General features: G+C 34.1%; 1 protein-coding gene across 2 annotated transcripts in view; it reads right to left on the bottom strand.

Moving 5' to 3' along the window:
* Positions 1–12,146: 12,146 nt before the first annotated feature.
* LOC145693511 (protein takeout-like) overlaps positions 12,147–19,491 on the bottom strand; it is a 287,051-nt gene continuing 279,706 nt past the window's right edge. For both annotated transcript variants that reach the window (XM_081769580.1, XM_081769579.1), the window contains exons 5-6: positions 13,832–13,984; positions 12,147–12,942 (exon numbers count right to left, since the gene is read on the bottom strand). In XM_081769580.1, the coding sequence (XP_081625706.1) occupies positions 12,788–12,942; positions 13,832–13,984 (308 nt within the window). In that variant the 3' untranslated portion in view covers positions 12,147–12,787. The remainder of the gene's footprint in view (positions 12,943–13,831; positions 13,985–19,491) is intronic.

Below are 19,491 nucleotides of genomic sequence, written 5' to 3'. Positions count from 1 at the left end.
AATAGATCTAAAATATATGCTGAAATCAATTCTCTGAACGATAACATAAAACTGCAGCAAAATATAGATCGTATTAGTAACTGCTGTTTTTCTAATCAACTTAGAGTCAATGCAAGAAAGTGTGAAGTATTGTCGTTCACTAGGAGCAAATCACTTCTTCACTTTGATTATGTAACTAATAAATATGTAGTAAATAGACATGATTTAGTTAAGGATCTTAATTTTACGTTTGATGCTAAGTTAATGTTTGACGGTCATATTATATTGCAAATATAACAAGTTTAGCAATCAAGCTATTAGGATTCGTAATTAGAACACCAAAAGAATTTAAGAACTGATCAACATTACAGAAGTTGTGCAATGCGTATGTTCATTCAAAATAAGAGTATGCGTCTACTACTTGGAATTCGACTCTATTTAAAAAAAAAAAAAAAAAAAAAAAGTAAGCAATTAGAAAGAATACAAACATATTTTAAAAAAAATTCTAACCTACAAAGAAATTCATATTTATCCTACTTACGACAGCTATAAAACCATCCCTGAAGATTTTCATCTTCCAACACTAGAACAAAGACGCCATTCATTCAGAAAGTAACTCAAAATATATCGGATTGTACTGAGTCCAGTGACGACGCCAGCTTTAAGTTCTTAGGGGGGGGAGGAGGGATAGATACATTTTCGGGGGTCGGCTATTTGCCATACCAAAAATGACATATTTATTACGTTTGACTTATTTTACATTTATTTCGTTGCTGTTTTCATATTAGACCTATATGATTATAAATTAAACTTATTTCAAGTAAAATTTGTAACTAACAAATAAGTAACATCTGCACATGAAATATTTTTCAATGAAACTTTTGAAGCCTGAACATAAATTGAATTATTTTCGCGTATGCTACAAGTAACAAATTCTTCTAGTACTATATGCTACGTCTCTCTCTCTGTACAAGGTAGTATATTAACTCTCGGGGAAGTGTAGAAGAAGTAAAACTTCACCATTCCACGTGCACTCTTTCTGGGTTGGGCTACGAATTTTTCAGCAGTTCCTAGTCAATATGGTAGACGTCACGTCAGTACTTTGAAACAAAATAAGTAAGGGAGCACTAGTATAAACCAATTACTAACTAAAAATCAGCACTGTGACAATACGTTTTATTGGGAATCAATTTCATTCCATAAATTTATTATTATCATTTGCAGGAAGAGAAAACACAACTTTTTTTTATCCCTTTCAAAAAGATAAGCCCTGGTAGCTGCAAACTAAGCTGTTATAAGCACATCCTCTGAATATTGAAACCCGAGAATAATGTTTCAGAAAAAAGAAGTATAGAACCTTTAAATAAAACAAAATATGAAATTGAAAACTTCAAATCTAAATACAAATAAGTTACGTAAATGGTTTTAGCTTTGTTTTCTTTCCAATCAAAGTTGATCCAATGAGAAGAAACCAAGCCGACCAAATCTACTATTGTTTGCTAGGCACAATAATTGAAAATCGTTAAGAAAGAAGTAGAACTAAAATTTACCTCAAAAGGGGCTAAATTAGAAAACAGAAATATGCGTGCAGACGCTCAAAGAAGAAAGCTTGAGGACTAATCTGCCACATAGTAAATGCATGGAAAGTAGACTACAATTTGATAATGAGATTGGTTATGATGCTGATATAAAATACATGTAGACATGTAGAATGTTTAAAGATTGTAGGAGTCTGGGGGGCAGTCTAGGTGGCAGTCAGGGGGCAGAAGTAGCTACTAGGGGGGCGTTCGCCCCCCTTGCCCCCCCTTCTGGCGTCGTCACTGACTGAGTCCTTAGTTTCTTCATTGAATTTCCATGTTCCTTCATTAAAACTTGTAAATATACAGGTCTCTATTACTGTAAAAGATCAAACACTAATATATTGATGAAATCACCAATATGGAGAACAACTGCTTTGTATAATAGAATATGTGTAAATAACAATGAATTGGATATATGCGTTATGTCACCTGAGAAATTTAAGAATGTCGTTACAGATATGTAATTCTCAGCTCTGTAATTGGCCCAGACTGTAATTATGTAATTGGCCTATAGCCTGTTGTGTTGACAATAAATATATAAATAAATAAAAATATTCGAATTGACGTCACAGTTGAAAGTAAGGAATGTCATTGACAAGTTATTTTTTCTTGTTTTTTGTCACTTTTCTTATTCAAATTACAGTTATATATGCTGATATTTTCAGTTGCTACCCTAGAAACGCACGGCCAAGTGCTTCAATTCACAAGGCTGAGAAAGGGTGAGAACCAGAACAAAGAAAATTACATCTCAAATACGGATACGATGTATTCTTTAAACTACAAGACATGAGAACTTCTCTGTTTCTTTTTTTTTTCTTTTTTAAAAAGCATTGTCGGATCTTTGTGGTTATTTTTTTGTGGCATATGAAGGAACATTAAGTATGTTTGGATGAGAAAAGTGTGAAGTTTTCTGTACTAATCACAAAGGATTTCATTATAATATATGGTGGAATTTTCTTCATAAGCCATGTAACATTACTTTCTTTTTCATTTGAGTTAATGTGTTATATAATTTTTTCTCCTTTCAAGAACATTGTAGGGCATCAAGGACCTGAACTTCTTTTTATGTTTTTAACTCTGGTTTTCAATATAACCAGGAATTTTGCAACTAATTTTAACTAACCATTGTTAAACTTAACGTGTTATTTACTACCGTCAAACATCTTGTTAACAGAATTAAACTTTTCACCTACATCTATTGTTATTGATATTAACGGGAAGGGTTTCTAATATGATATTTAAAATAGCATTTAAGCACAAACTTCCTGTAATTTTGGGCAACTTAATGGCTCTATGGTAGGAATTCTTGTCTACGTTCTTGCTGTGTTTACACGTATGTTACGAATACTCCAGATGAGAGCGTTTATTGTTATAAGTTATATTGGTTGTCGTTATATTAGGAAGGAGAAACTTTAAAACATAATGTTCAGTCATTGTAATCAATATTTACTTCAACAACCCTTCTAATTTCACTATCTACCCATATACTGACTGTTTTACCTTTGTGGTTTGATAATACCAGGTACTGAACCATGTATCGCTCAATTTAACAAAATACTTCCAAACTCGCTTTTGACAGACCAACACATCTGATTCGTCCCAATCAAGGGTGCCGATTTCTCTGTAACTTTGGGGGACTCACTCATACAAAAACATATAACAATAAAAATACATATTCATAAAAATACATGGAAGCCCACATGAGCTTTGGGAATCCCGGGTCCCCCCCAAGATCAGCACCCTTGGCCCCACTGATCTATAGACTCAAGAATAAATAAAGAACAACTTAAACCTACACATGCATGAACTTGCTGGAGTGAAATTAAATACTAAAAGTACTGTAAACAGTATATCTGAAAGTTTCTAGTGCTAGTGTTCTTGATAAATTTCTAAATGCTAAGCCTCACGAAAATTCCTATATTCACAACGACGATACAGAAAGTTTAGTGAAGTTACAAAATGCTAGTGACAATATCACACGTCTACATGTCCTTGATCTTTCTATAGAATGTGATGATAGTATCTTAAGTTCAGTCTTAAGTGAATATGAAGTAGTGGAGAGTGTAAAGAATGAAACAAGGTCAAACAAGTTTCGATGTTGAGTGCAAAATGGTGTTCGTGAGGTACATGTGGAACTTAAATACATATCAAGTTAAAATTAAATTTTCAACATTTTTCAATCTACGGTAATTTATCCAGCCCAACCCACGACTTGTTTCTTTTGTAATACGTAATATTTAGCGTTCTTTTCACTCCTGAGCGAAGCACATTCCTCCCATTTTTAAAGAAGCTCACAAACAATTGAATTTTCAGATCCCTGACTTGTTTCCATGTCAGAAGGTATGAAGATGTCTGGAGAAGAAATGAGTGTTGGAGTGCCGGAGAAGTACGTATACATAATCCAAGGTATGCATACTGAAGCAACGACTTAAGTAAGGAGTATAGTATGGAATTAGCGCGCCAAATTCCTGTTTCCGTTGGAGTAGACCAGGACTTATCCTTAAGCCTATACCTCTTCAACATTGTCATGGATGTTATATCTCAAGATGTAAGGGAAGAAGCTCCTAGTGTTTGGTGTTTGGCGATGATATTATACTATGCAATACAAATAAGGAAGAAGTTGGAAGGAAAGTTAAATGTTGGAGAAAGTCTCTGGAAGATAAAGGCCTAAAAATTAGTAGAAAGAAAGCTGAACATCTCGAGTTGAACAGAGAAGAAAATGGGGTAGTATAGCTGCAAGAAGAAATATTGAATGAAGAGAAGAATTTTAAAATTTTAGACGCTCATATGTTTCCAAGAATGGTGAATTCGATATGGAAGTAACACACAGAATGCAAGAAGGATGGCAAAATTGGAAGAAAGAGTGCGATGTTCTGTGAAACAGCAGAACCACGATGATGATTTACAAAACAGTGGTTAGACCAGAAATGATTTACAGAGCAGAGTAAGGGTAAGAACCAAGGTTGTAGAGATATTGCAACGCTAACGATTATGTATATTTAGTTATAGGCAACAAGGACAATAGTCTGGTAACTGATGATAAAGCTTGTGGCTAGATCTAAGTTCATGCCTCAGCTATGTGTGTTGGTCGTGATCTAAGTTCCAGTCATTTAACGATTTGTGATCTGAATCATTAGGCCATATTCACTCAATACACACACACGAAAACTATAGCATTAATTAGACAAATACATCAATGAAACAAATTACAGATTTTATTATCATTATCCTCTCATTTAAACATTTACCTACTCATTGTGGATGATGAGTAGTAGCAGCGTCTTTACGTCATTCTTTGAATATCCCCATGTTTTATAGGCACGAAGTAAGGAGGTTGTTAATATATATATATATATATATATATATATATATATATATATATATATATATATATATATATATATATATTTCATATATTATCATATTTAATCTTTATTTATAATTATTCTTTTTCACACAATATATACTAATATCCCTTTTTCTTAATTACAGGTTATTCGACGTCCCACTAAATTAATAACTGAGTATCTCTTAGTCAAAACAATGTACGTGGATACTGATACTTCTATGTACTTGTTTCATACAACTATCATGATTCCTTACGATAAAACAATGCATTTTCTTCAGTTTGTTTTTCGATTTATAACTTAAGTATATACCAAACTTTCAACTATATGCTCTCGTCTTGATATCGAATAAAATCTATTAGTATTCCATTGTCTTTTTATTGCATATTCAACATATTTAAGATTCAGAATGTTAAGGGTTGATGTAGACCTAAAATTTAAGAAGCTAATGTTTCAATATTCATATTTCACGGTGGCAGATGTTTTAGAGAGAGAAAATCTCTCGTGATCTAAAATGTGAAATTGGTGCCTCATTTTTAAAATTACTTCTCGCTTCCCGAATGGTACTTCTTTCTTCTGACACAAAGCAAACAATTACATATATCTAGATATTACCGGTCCTAGTTTTCTGCTTCAAATCACTCTTAAATAGGTTTTATTATACTGGAACTTAGAGATATTTTTTAAATTTAATTCAGACACACTTAATCTTTCTTTCTTTTTTTTTTTTTTTTTGTACATTATTATCAGTGATAGGGGGGAGGTGCATCAGACGGAATGTCTTGATAGGCTATGAGTGTTGTATTGTTCAAACACTGAATCTTCTTGAAACTTTCTTAAAATACGTTGTTTAATAATTTCGATTCGAAGATTTAGTTGTCCTACAGATTTAAATGTAAGGTACAGACCAGAATGCAAATACAACTTCTAAATATTATGTAATGTAAAGCGGTGCAGGTATAAAATAGCAGTGCATTACATAGTTTTAACGTTTCTTCTACAGACCTGAATAAAATAAAATGGTGCTGTTTGCTTAGTACTTCGGAGGCTTTTGAAATAAAGCGCTAATGATGAAATCGATACATTCATTATACAATCCGTGATTTAAAAAAAAAAAAAAAAAAACGTTATGCATTTTATACAAAAATTGTAAATAAAATAAGGTATCTCCCTTTCTCGATAACTATAGATAAAAGCTCTTTGAAAATGCAAATTGGTATTGTTTTTTGTAAGAGTTTTATCTAACGCTACTTCTACCAATGTATTCATTCCTTTTACTTCCACTTAACTAATTTTATCCATTATTCTCCATTATAAAATGCTAAAAGTTTTTATGTGATTTTTGTTGGTTTCCATAATATTCATATCTTGCTTCACTCATCAAAAAATATGCATACATTTTTTTTATGATATTTCTTTAAATTCTTAATACACTAGTAAACGAGTACCTTTCTCATTTCTAAAGTTAGCTTTCAATATTTTATATAACCTTGTTCAAAATCTTAGAAACATTGCTTTAAAATGTTACATTCTGACAACTGTAAACGGGTGGTCCCGAGTAGCGTAGTGGCTACAATTTCGACTTTCGTGAGAGTGGTCCCGAGTTGGATTTCCGCTAGGACACTCGGTCAAGGCCAGCCATATCAAGTGAGGCTTTTGTTGGATTTCCCTCATGCACACCAAGCAAATACTGGAATGGTACCTAACATAATTGTCCCAGTCCATTTCTTTCGTTCCCCATTCATTTCTTCCTTCTCAATTTCCCCTGTAGTATCATTGGATAGTAGACATCATCTCTCATACATAACGAACTAACTTGGCAGTAGATACCGAGAGCTCAGAAATCGAGTTTCTAATCCTAAAACAAGGAAAACGTTAATAATTCGATTCTAAATAAATATCTCAATTAACCAAACAATATCCATGTTTGGTTTAATTCCTGTTGTGGGTGAGAGTACAATACTTTCCCAAGAGAGATGGGAATTTCTTTTTAATCAACATTACACAGTTAGTTAATTAATACCGCATGTACTGGCTCGAAACGGAAACAAGGTGGACACAAACGTATGGCGCCAAACGATAGCATCTTGAACTTTCAAATTTTACCTGAAATGTATTTTCGAAGATCAAAACAAGTATATATTAATTAGTATATTTGAAAGAAACACAAGAAAATAACATATTTGATTCGTTCCCTACAGTAAAAATCAGCAAACTTTCAAAATATTGAAATTGGAAGTTGTAGATTCGGTGTCAATACAAGAACAAGATTGAAGGTCGAACTCCAGTGAATCAGTGGTGGATCGCTTATCTCTGGTGCTTGCGGTCTCTGGTTAGATACTATCTTACGACAAGTGGGCTTTGTGATGGATTAACATCGTGTGTATGGTTTTTCTTTTATGGTTTTCTCATTTCCTCTCGTTTCTTAATTACAAAATTTTGTGCGTTATTATCATGATTGTGTACTTTAACCTCGGAATATAATCGTGGGACAGTAACTAGGAAAAGGAGATTTTAATATATTTCTACCACTTCCAATTTCAATAAAGAATAGGAACTGAGATGGAGCATGTTCCTAGGACTTAGAGTCCATTAAAACGACAAAAATAAGCCGTCCTTCTATCTTATAATTTTTGTTTAGTGATATATGTATTGAAACCAAAAGTCATATTAGATTTATATCGCTTCAGTTTTAGTAAAGATAGTTTTAGGAGATACAACCTAATTGTATATTCTTTGTATGTAATTCAACATCTAATTTAAAATATAGTTTTGTTTTTCATAGGTACTGAAACTATAGGCTTGTGAAACTTTGGTAAAGTTCCCTCATTGTCAGCTGCTACAATTTTCAGTTGCTAGAACCAAGGAGTGATCTTTTGTTCACAGATCTAGAATCAGCACTTTTCTGAGTGTATACAGATTGCTCTATTCTTCTAAAATGTTAGCATTTTTTTTTTTTTTTTTTTGGCTGCTTTCTCTTTATCTCGTCACCTGTATGCATTAGAACATGAAACAGAATTTAACCACTGGAAAGCATTTGGATTGATGTATGCTCAGGAAAATGCCAACATAATATAGTTATTTCAAAGGACACCCTCGTGATAATATGGTTAGTGTATGTGCCTTTGGTGTGAGAGATCCTGGTTCAATTTCCTGTGGAAGATTATATTTATTTATTTATTTATTTATTTATTTATTTATTTATTTATTTATTTATTCATTCATTTCAATGCCCTTGAGAGAGCTACACGCTCCACTTATCAAGTGGCACATAACAGATATACATATAATAGATTGCAATACAAAGAAATAATACAGGGAATAAAACAAATAAAAATACTATAAATGATGTACGAAAATATGAAAACTTGATAAGATAAGGATGCAAACATAGGAACAACTTCAAATTTAATACAAATAAGACCTCATAAATGTCTTAACGAAATTTAACCACAACCAAAACTAAATCACTTCTAATATTGACCCTATCTGGCCTATAAATAACATACCTATTATCGAGTACTTCAGAGTTACATATATTACTTTTATCTGAGATTCAGTAATATGGTTCAGATTCCATGTTAAGCTTTAGGTCTTCGTCTCGTATAGTGTTAGTGCTGAAAGGAACGCTAACAAGGGAAGGTATGAAAAACATTTTAGGTATCATCCGATACAGTTTTCTACTCAGAACTACTGTCAATTTCAGTTCGATTCCATTCCAAAATTATATCGAATCTTCTAGTTTGCTCTATTTTCCATATTTCTTCCAAAATAAGGCATATTTACAACCACGGTACATTATGTCGCTAAGAGCTTGTTATGGTGTTTAAAGCAAACCCAAAGCGTTTCAACCACATCTATAGTTTATATTTTATTAAATACATCTTCAGATCAAACTACATAAATTATTATACCTAACAACATTATTCAGGAACCTTGATATCGAGAACGAGTCACTTTTTTACTTTTAGTATACTTATTGAAAATTGCATCAAACAACAAAGTTCTTAGAATAATAAAATCCTGACTTCTCAAAGGGATTTTCCAAAAGTAAGAGGAAAGAAATAGTTTAGAAAAAATGTTCTTCTTGCACCCTCAACATTGAATAAGTGTAGAATTATTACAATCGGAGTAGTTCTCAACACCGATTCTACACCCGACTTCTATCAGTGAAAGAAAATCACTAAATTCACCCGAACGATGACTAAAGTTTACAAAAACTTAATCGTTTTCTTAGCGACATATTTTCCGGTAGTTGAAGTTGCTAAAAGTGGCTTTGTCTTGAAGAAGTATGAAAAATGGGGAAAATCAGAATAATCGATATAACTGGAATGGTGTCGAATGGGGTAAAATCGAGAGGGTCCTGAATAGATCGTAAAGATCTATGACTCTTATAATTCTTATTCGGTTATCCTAATTATCCACTCTCCCTAATCAACTCCATACTAACCATAATTATTTTAGTCGTTAATTTATTTAGCCTGTTTTAAAAAAAAACTAAGCATTGTGTGAATTGGCATCAGCCACTACCCGTTCGTTTTCTGGAGCTTGCACGATATGCGTACATCATTAAACCATTTTAAGTTTTCCAAGCTTTTAAAAACTAATGAAATATGTGCTGTAACTCAAGATACAACAAAATTTGCATGATGTTAATATGGTTATGGCTTAATTTCAGCCTAGTAAACACTACTGGAGCGTTGGCCAAAAAAGCAGTACATGGTGTCCGGAATGGCACTAACAGTTTTTAAAACTGTATAGTTTTAATATGGTCAGAGATACAGAAGAAAAAAGACAGGCATTTTAAAGGAGAACTCAAACAGTTTATTTGGTCTTGCTTACAAGTCATTCTAACTCAATGTAACTCCACGTGAGCTCCATTTGTAACTCTTACAATATCTAGTCTGAACTCAATCTCTCTCCACATATTCTGTAACATCTGAGGTGTTACTGAAGCAATCGCATTCCTAATAGGTTTTTCAGTTCATCAATGTTACGCACCTTTTCACCAAAATGCACAAGGTCTTTCACATACCCCCACAGGAAGAAGTCCAGGGGGTAACATCAGGAGAACGTGGAGGATACTTAATTGGTTCATCACGGCCTATCCAACGGGCAGAAAATTCAGTATCAAGGTACTCCCTCACTTGTAGGCTCCAATGTGGCGGGGCACCAACTAATTGGAATATCACTTGTGGTTGGAAATGTTGTAACTGGGGAACAACAAAGTGTTGAAGCATGTCTAAGAACACATTTCCTGTTATGGTTTGCTCTATGAAAAAGAAGGAGCGTATAACTGCATTGTGTGTTAAAGCACATCAAACATTCAATTTGGGACTGTCTCTAGAATGTTGTATATATGCATGCGGATTCTCAGATCGCCATATCCTAACATTGTGTCTGTTAACACAGCCAGACAAGTGAAAAGTTGCCTCATCAGAGAAAACAACATTCAATATAGGAAATGATGGTCATAAGCAATCCTGTCCAGAATTTCAGTAGCAAATGCTGCTTTCTGTGCCTTATCGTTGAGCTTAATTTCTTGGAACAATTGCATCTTATACGCTCGCGACGTAATCGTTTGTGTACCACATTGTGCACTGTTGATTTTGAAATTGCCAATTGCCTGCTCGCTGCGCGAATTGACTTCCTCGGGCTACGTGAGAAACACTCTCTTATTGCTTCCACATTTTCTTCTGACACACGCGATTTACCTCCCTGTTGAATAACATTGATCCTTCCACGTCTGGATACTGTTGCGTTATAGAGGATCCTTGTGGTAAACACGACGAAAGTTTCGTTGAACTTCAACAACACGTTTTGTCTTTGCAAACCACCACACGCATTGCGCCTTTTCGACTGCCAACGCCATTTCTGTTTATCGGCAACACTAGCGCCGTTACCGGTAGTTGTTTAAGTATGAAAATTTGCTGAACAAAACTTTTTGAGTTTTCCTTCAATATGAATGTTTTTTTCTTCTGTATCTCTGACCATATTAAAACTATTCACTTTTAAAAACCGTTAGTTCCATTTCGGACACCCTGTATTTCTTACTTTTATTCCAAAATAGCTTACGGCTACTTCAAAGTCTGTTTCATTCCATTAGTCATGTTCAGTCTGAAAAGGTCTTCTATAGGCATCACCGGCTATCCTGTGAAAAGGGTGATAATGAATGTGAATTCTGAAAATATCTCCTTGATCTTCCAATATTAAGGGTTTATGAATGGTAGTAATAGAATACACTATGTTTGTGGCGAGTTTATGATAGTTTCGGGGTGCTAACCAATGACTCCAAATATTTAATGTTTTTGGGTACTTACTGAATACATGTATTTAGAGTCAGACGTTAAGGCTTTCTATTCCATATTTAGATAATCTTATATTCTATACACTTGTTCTTCTTACGAATTCCCAGATCATCAGTATTTGAAGGTAAATAGGTAGGAAAAGAAAGCAGCGGCCTAAATTTGGTTTAGAAGTTCCGGTAGCCGAAAGAAATCTCGAGTGTTGGCTTTTGTTTGCCTTATGACATATTTGCAATTGCTTCTTACGTAAGCCAAGTGATGTATCCTAAAAATAATTGAGAAACTATATATAAAATGACATTGAGCATCTCCAACTTTCGATAAGTGTACTTTTCCCCCATCTTATACCCCTCTAGATATGTATGGTCCAAGAAGTATGTTTGGTCCTCCTGTCAACTTTTGGCATAGATACATGTTTGGCTCACATAATGACTCTGTGCTCGAATATCCAACATTTATTCAAATACGAAAACATATTCTTCCCAAAATCCGACAATAATACATTTAAATCATGAGAACTAACTTGTGTAAAACGACTAAGTTTTAAACTCAAGTCATAAAAAGGTGCAATTTGAGAGTGGGACAATTATACATCCCTGGACCAAACACGTACCCATGATAAAATTTTCAGGCGTATCCAAACATGTTTCCATAACCGTACACCCATAGAAGAATACAAGGTATGCCAACAAGGAGTACAAACTGTTGTCAAATTTGGTGTTGCTCAAGATCATTTAATATGGAGTAACCTAGTTACTACTTCCGTCATGTAGCTTAGCATAAGACACGATTCTATTATCCAAGCCATGATTTCTGTTTCTCAGCTTTCTCGTACTTTTGTGTATACATATATGTAAATGAAACAACTAATATATAAAGTACAAAAGAAAATTTGTTTATTAACAATATAAATACATAATTATTCTGTCAGTTCGACAGCTACACATACTCTTCAAACAAGATATGCGCTCAGGTAAATGAGTAAATCAAATCACAAGCCAGCTTGTACAAATACAACTGCATAAATAGTTTCCTTTAAACTATAATTTCTTACAACAAAATTCGTGATATTATATATATTTTATTAATTTACTCATACATTCGTCAACAAAAAACTGTATTTAATACAAACCAGTGTAGAGTTCTGGTACAAATTAATTACCTAACCCTATATGAAAAACGTCTGAGATAGGAACTTAAATTTGCAGCAAGTCTGCACAAAACTTACCAATATGTTCCTTCGGGTTATCGAGTAGTTGCAAGAAGGGAAGGTTTACAGCAAGGGTTGATTGTCCAGTGAGTTATTTTTCTCTTGTGCACCCTCATTTATCGAAAACTTCAGAATAGATTGGCCAATTTGGCCACTGTCTCTAGCTATATACATAGAATTGCATACTTTCAAGGCTAAAACGGCCAATTTGTTCAGAACTTAAAACGTGCAGGAGAAACTCGATACCTTTCATGCTGACTATACAATATATGTATTGAATGGTTTTACGCGTGAATTATACCTTAAAATAAAAACATTTTTAAAGCTATTGAGGCTGTAGAATTTTTTTAAAAAAAGAAAACTAGGTTATTTGACGGGGAAAAGTTTATCGTATGGAATTTTGTCTGTAATATGGCTGAAAATGTTTGTTGCTAGTGAATCGAGAACTGATTCTATGGCTGGCCGAAGCTCAATAAAAACTTCTCTCCAATTCTCGTTCAGGAATTTGTTCATATTATCACCTATAATAAGAAACAAAAACGATCAGTATCAAGTACTTACAGGTTTGAAAAACATTGAAATATTTAAACTAAAAATTTAAGATTTAATAATAAATTTAGATAATTATATACATTAACCATAGATGTACGGTATCCTCTTTCTAGTGACACGTGAAATGAAGTGAAATCTTTGAGTTTTACGTCCCACGGCTAGGCTAAAGAAGACAGTGATGATAAGAAATGAATGAAATGGTGGAATGAAGAAAGTAGGAGAAAACAGGAGAAAACAAGAGAACCCTGAGGAAACACACGCACATAGTGTTTGTCTACCACAAAGCTTACTTGGCGCGAGCTACCACAATGTGTACCCTAAAAATTACATTATAGATTTGAAACACAAGATTTTGAGGTGACTGTAATGCTCTTTGCTTCATCACTGTTTTCAGCAAACGAATGGTTTGTTTTATCATTGACAAGTAACCAGTTATCGACATTAGTACTTCCGTGGCTTACATTCACCACGCCTGCCTGCTGTGTTGTTACTAACCACATAAGTATATATTGGAAAACATCGTGGCGTTGTTTCCATGTCCACGTTCCTTCGTATATTCACTTATTTGCTGAACACTGCCGCAAATATTATTTTCATACCACTCAACACCGGTTCAGTCAAACCGGTAACACAGGGCCAAGGTTAACCGCAGATCTAAAAATTGGTGTTGACAAAACACGGCGAAAGTGGTAGTCATGCGGGAACCACTGCCTTACATTAAAATTGAGTCTTATTAACACCATTCTGTTCTGATGAATAGTTACAAGGGTTTCAATAAGTCGAAAGGGCAGTAGTATAATTATTGAAAAATATAAAGACCTATGTATAGACACGTCAAAAAAAAATTGAAACACTTACCTAAAAATTTATTTCCATTGAATAAGTTCTCTAATGTCACATACATTCTTTTGGTATCTACAGTCCATTCAGTTCCTGTAAGATGTAAATATTCCAACCCATCCTTCTTCTTCTTAGTATCGAATTTAATTGTAAGGGTTGCTGTTATATCATCTGAAAAAAAAAAAAAAAAACATTATTATACTGCTGTAACTTGATACATACATAATGTATCAAATACTTAAACTCTTAACTTTATAACAAATAGTAGTGGTTCATTTCGGAGGAATATTAATTAATTACTGCTGGTGAATATGGGTAGAATGAAGCCGTAATTGTTGAGTTCTTCGTTTTTCAATTAGTCTTTTTATGAGTAGTTTCTCGAATTTCTTTACCAACAAATGGTGTGTGAGAAAGGACGTCACCTCTGCCTAGAGATGCGTACAAGATGAGACGTATTAACGAAAAAAATGAAATGAAATCTTTGAGTGTTACGTCCCAGGGTTATGCCGGTTACGCTAAAGGAGACCGTAATTATGAGTAATGAATGAAATGGTGGAATGAAGAAAGTGGGAGGAAACGGGAGAACCCCGAGAAAACCCACACACACGGTGTTTGTCCACCACAAAGTTCACTTGGCGGGGGCTGGGATCGAACCCGGGACCCCAAGCGCCAGAGGTGAACACTCTACCACTGAGCACCGCGGCCCCCAACGTATTAACAAGTATCGTATCATCTGAAAAACGAGACAAGACACGTCTTGTGGAATTCGAGACTAGACGCCTTGTAAAATGTCTCTTTCTTCTTGAATTTTTAGGAGAATTTACTATTAATTACTAGAGTGACTAAGGCAGCATCAACTTGCGGTACTTGCTGTGTAAACTGCAGGGATTATAAGAGCTCAACTAACTGGAATAGGTGTGTAACATGCAGCTGCTGCATTTGCTATCCTTGTAACGGTGAAAGTAGAGATCCAAATTACACTGGCTTCTGCTGCGACAAATTGCAGGACGGAGATGGGTATATTAGTGATGACAGGGGGAAGGATAAAGTTTTCGTGCCCCAGTAACCTTTACAGGACATTTGTTCGTGTTCTATCTCTGTATACTTGTATTCATTCCCAATTCTGTGCTTTTTTCTGTTTTATGTAATTCCGGTGTAATTCTCCAGCAATTTAGCTATGTTTCGTGTGTGATACGGTTCCTATGTGCCACACTTTGTATATTCTGTCGCAAGAGAGACATTAATTGCTATACAAATAAACGCATCCCTAACTTTTCTACACGAAACTTAGTTATCGGTTTTATGGCCCGAATTACGATGCTACTTGCACACCTGCGTCATTTTCCATACATTCTACTCAAATATAAACGTGGGTGTCTAGTCCAAGTAGCCCCACTCCGACATTTCTGACATATATTTTTGATGACTTTTTAGTTAATGAAATTAACTTTTCATATCTCGCCTGCGAGCCTTACACAGCCCGGTCGATGCTAAACATCACTTTTCTTTGTCTTACCAGAATATCATAACCAGCTATTACAACTGACATGTTCTAAAGATGCCCAAGTTGCCGCGTATTACATCAACTTATTTTAAATCAGAAGTCCTGAGTTTCATATCTTTAATCCTTCATAAGTAAGAGGTCGCGCACGGTCTTTTGAACCGTGCTGCTAAAACTGAAGTTAAATGAAACAAATTAATGAAAATACTATTTATATTACCTTCACATTATTTTTAATGCACTCAAAGTTTATTAAATGCTTTATTTTGCTTTTATACAAAAAAAAAAAAAAAGGAATTACAGTTCCTAATAATAAGTGAAGAAATTCATCCGTATTTTCTACCATTTGTAGTATGAAGTACAAAAATTAAATTTAGTACTTAACGAAACGTTTGTATGCGAATATTGTATTTATTTTCGTTAGCATGCTGAACACTTGAGTGACGAATATTATTATTAATATTGAGAATACATTTCAAAATACACGCACTTAACTTATTGGCATAAATGGGTATTTCCTGATGTGTTGGTTCAAGACTGTTATCGTCTCGTTACTCTAACCCTCTTCATGCATCATTTATAGTTGTCAAATTATACATACAATTTAAACAACACTTATAACAATTACTTAACACTTAAAAGATTCCGAGATGTGTACTTCTTATTAAACTAATTGTAATTTCTACCCTCACCCGTTCTCATTCATTTTTTTTCTTTTCTTCTAGGTTAAATATCAGAAACACTGTAAAAGGAGTTTTATTATTTTAAGTGAAAAGTTCAAATACAAACTTTCACGTCTCTAACCTTGAGAGAGTCTGAGATACGACATTTTTTTAGAAAATGTATTAATTGCCAAACCTATTTCTCCCTTTCGTTGTCGAATTTCAAAAATTCTTCCTTAGTGGTACCTTACGTCACAAATCCTATGCAGTGTCGAAATTTCAAGTCAGTGTCAAATTTCTTGGCTTAATTGGTTTAATTAATTGGCTTAATTAATAAAGTCACTCATTACTTATATATATAAATTACGTAAAAACAATGACACACATGTATGATATATGGATAGTAATAGTTTAAGTATTATTATTATTATTTTAAAGAATATTGATATGAGTTTGGTTATTTGAATACACCCTTGACGAAATTTTATAGGCACTATTTTTAATTGATGCAAGGGTTCCATTATCTTTTTTTAAAAAAAAAAAAAAAAGATTTAAAAAAACTGGACACTATTTCGCTCTTCTGATTTAGTGGTATACCTACCACTTGTGTGTGACACTCTTTCAATTTTACGACTAGACAAGACATGAGGCCGTGTCCAAAAGATACAAGTGGACATTTGAAGTACGCTTATTTCCGGAACTGACGTCACCTAGTGTGCGTCAAAAGGTCCAAGTTCACAAGTCTGCGAGTGCATAGTGCATAGTGTGCGAGGATGTACACTATGTTAGTATACTTGTGTGCTTAACATGGCGATATCTAATAAAATAACCTATTAAAATTTTAAAAGCTATATTTTTAATATTTTTGTTGAGGTGAATTTATTTGTGAGCTGATCTGATAATAATTTACTTGATAAATATACAATTTAGTGATATTACAAGTGAAATATAAAAATATTACACAAATAACAAACCTATTTACGTTGTTCTCAGCATGCAAAGGGAAAGCAACCAAATAGTTTCTTTAATAATGCTATAAAGACATTTGTGTTTAAATATTGCATGGTTTATGGAGCTTAATTGAGACAATTAGACTATCGGTAATACAGCTTTTTGCACGTAAATGAAAAATATTAATTCCGTATGAATTAAAATATTAAGCTCTAGTATAGAATAATGATAACCTAGATTATTCATTTCTCTATAGCTACAGTTGCAGCTGCAGCTGCAAATGTTAATTCGTAGGTAGATAGGCCTAATTTTCTAGTTTTGATTCTAAACAAATTCCATTCAAAGATACCATATTTCCTTGCACTTGTGAGAGACTAATATGCCAATTATCGTACATTTTGCATTTTTGACAGCTGCCCAAAAGTGAAATACAGATCAAAAATTTCTTTCCGTACATTTATCAAAGATTTCACAAATTCCTCTTGGTAAGTTTTTATTTTGGCCATTTCATTCATTTTTTTCGATTCTTCCTTCAGTGATTTGATCTTCCGGTACCGGTTTTGAGAACTTGCCTGTTAGCCCATACATATAGGTTAGTAGGTAGGTTGGTTTCTTTCTGTACCAAAGTTTAATATTTAATTCATATACTATTGCCGAATGAGCGTTAGCGAACGAAGGCGGGTTACAGCCCCGGAGGGCACGTTATTTTCTGTCTTGGTTACGAATCGGTTCATTGAACGATTCATTGAATGAAATGGCCAAAGTAAAGACTAGCTTTCCTCTTAATTCATGTAATCCAATTACTGTACCCACTATAAAACGATTATGAACAAATAATTAGTTCCGTATAGTTGAACAATAAGAGCGATTACATAACACATACTGTATTTTTTCATAAAACTGACTCTTAATTTTCATAACATCTAAGAGTAACATCTAAGGAACTTCATTACTAGCGCAGTATGGTAGAAATAGTCCAATCACTATACCTGTAACTGGAGCAATACACTAGAACTACGACACCTATGTGTCATATTCCGTACAAGAAGCATTTATACCCAGTATGAACTATCTCCCAAAGTAATTTTGAGCCATACTATTGTAAATAGCGTTTCCGTCAGTACTTTCGGTGTCCTAACGCTCTTGCAAATTGCCTACTTTCGTTTGCAATAAAATTCTTAAGCTACTTAGCCATAGTGTCGTCAGCGCCCTAACCACCAGTGCTATTGTTCTTCCGGGAATTAATAAATAGAACATCGCCAATAGTTTAGTGGTTTCTATGCTGTTACGAGTTTATTGTGCACATAAGACAACACACACACACACACACACACACACATATATATATATATATATATATATATATATATATATATATATATATATATATATATATATATATATTGTATTTACGCTCCGCTCTTGTTAATCTGCGCGTGAAAGATCCGAAATGGCAAATATTTGCAGGTACGGCAAAGCTGAAGCTGTTGGCGTACATGAAAAAAACTCTTAAGTCATTTTATGGTTACCCAATATTGTCAATCTGTACGATATATGTATATTTAATATAACTGGAAAATCATTCATCTAAAAAAAAGCATGTTTATTTTTTCTAGTACGCGAAATTCTCCCTTCTTTTGTTATCACTGTTCTATGTTCCACCGCTAAGAGGCGTTGGAATCAAGTGCGGATCAAAAGCTAATTTGACGAAGTGTACACTATTTAGTGTGCACTCCACTTGTAGACTTCGAGTGTGCATCCTCGAAGTGTGCACTATGTACTTTTGGACACGTCCTGAATCTATAGATTAACGGTGAATTCCACGGGCTCATAACAAGAATCGATATTGGGTCTTCCACGTTAAAGAGGAAATCATTCAACTGCCACAGAGAATTCGAATTGGGAAGTAGTAATGTCAAAAGAAAGAAAATAAAATAAAAGAAAGGTTTTTCCAAATGCAAGTCTGCCAGTGAGACTAAAAAAAAAAAAAAAAAAGTCAGGAAAATAGGGTATTCTGACCTTAGCCTTCCTTTTCTTCGGTCTGTGAACGGCCTTGAGCTAATGTAATGAAAGTAACAGAATACCGGGACGACATCTGTTGCTCGGAAAGTGCAACATTGCGTCCACGTATGAGTAGAGAATGTAGTGTCTTTGATATGCTGCCATCTATGTATCAAAATATTAATTATTTGAGTTTTTTTTCTTTTAGCGAATTTAGTTGTTGAGTTGATTTTAGTTTAGCGTCCCTTTCAGCAGCGAGGCTATATGAGACGTGGACCTACTGATTAACGTGGAATCCGAACCACATGAGCTCCCGCCGGGAATCGAACCCGGGTCTCCCACGCCAAAGGCGCGTACGCTAACCGCTTAGCCACGAGGGAGCTCTTAGCGAATTTAGAAAGATACTCCTGTAAGTTCTGCTCTTGAGGTTATGCTTTTGCTTTTGTTTTCATTTTTTCAATAGTAATATGAAATTAAAAATGCTACATTTGTACTACAATGAAACTAAGTATGTATGCATTGCTAGTACTAGAGTGGTAAAATACCACAAAACAGATTAATCA

The sequence above is a fragment of the Thermobia domestica genome, chromosome 8, assembly GCF_964235325.1.
Source record: "Thermobia domestica chromosome 8, izTheDome1.hap1.1, whole genome shotgun sequence".
In the NCBI taxonomy this organism is placed as follows: Eukaryota; Metazoa; Arthropoda; class Insecta; order Zygentoma; family Lepismatidae; genus Thermobia; species Thermobia domestica.
The sequence above is the reverse complement of the archived record's forward strand: the minus strand, read 5'-3'. Positions and strand labels throughout refer to the sequence as shown.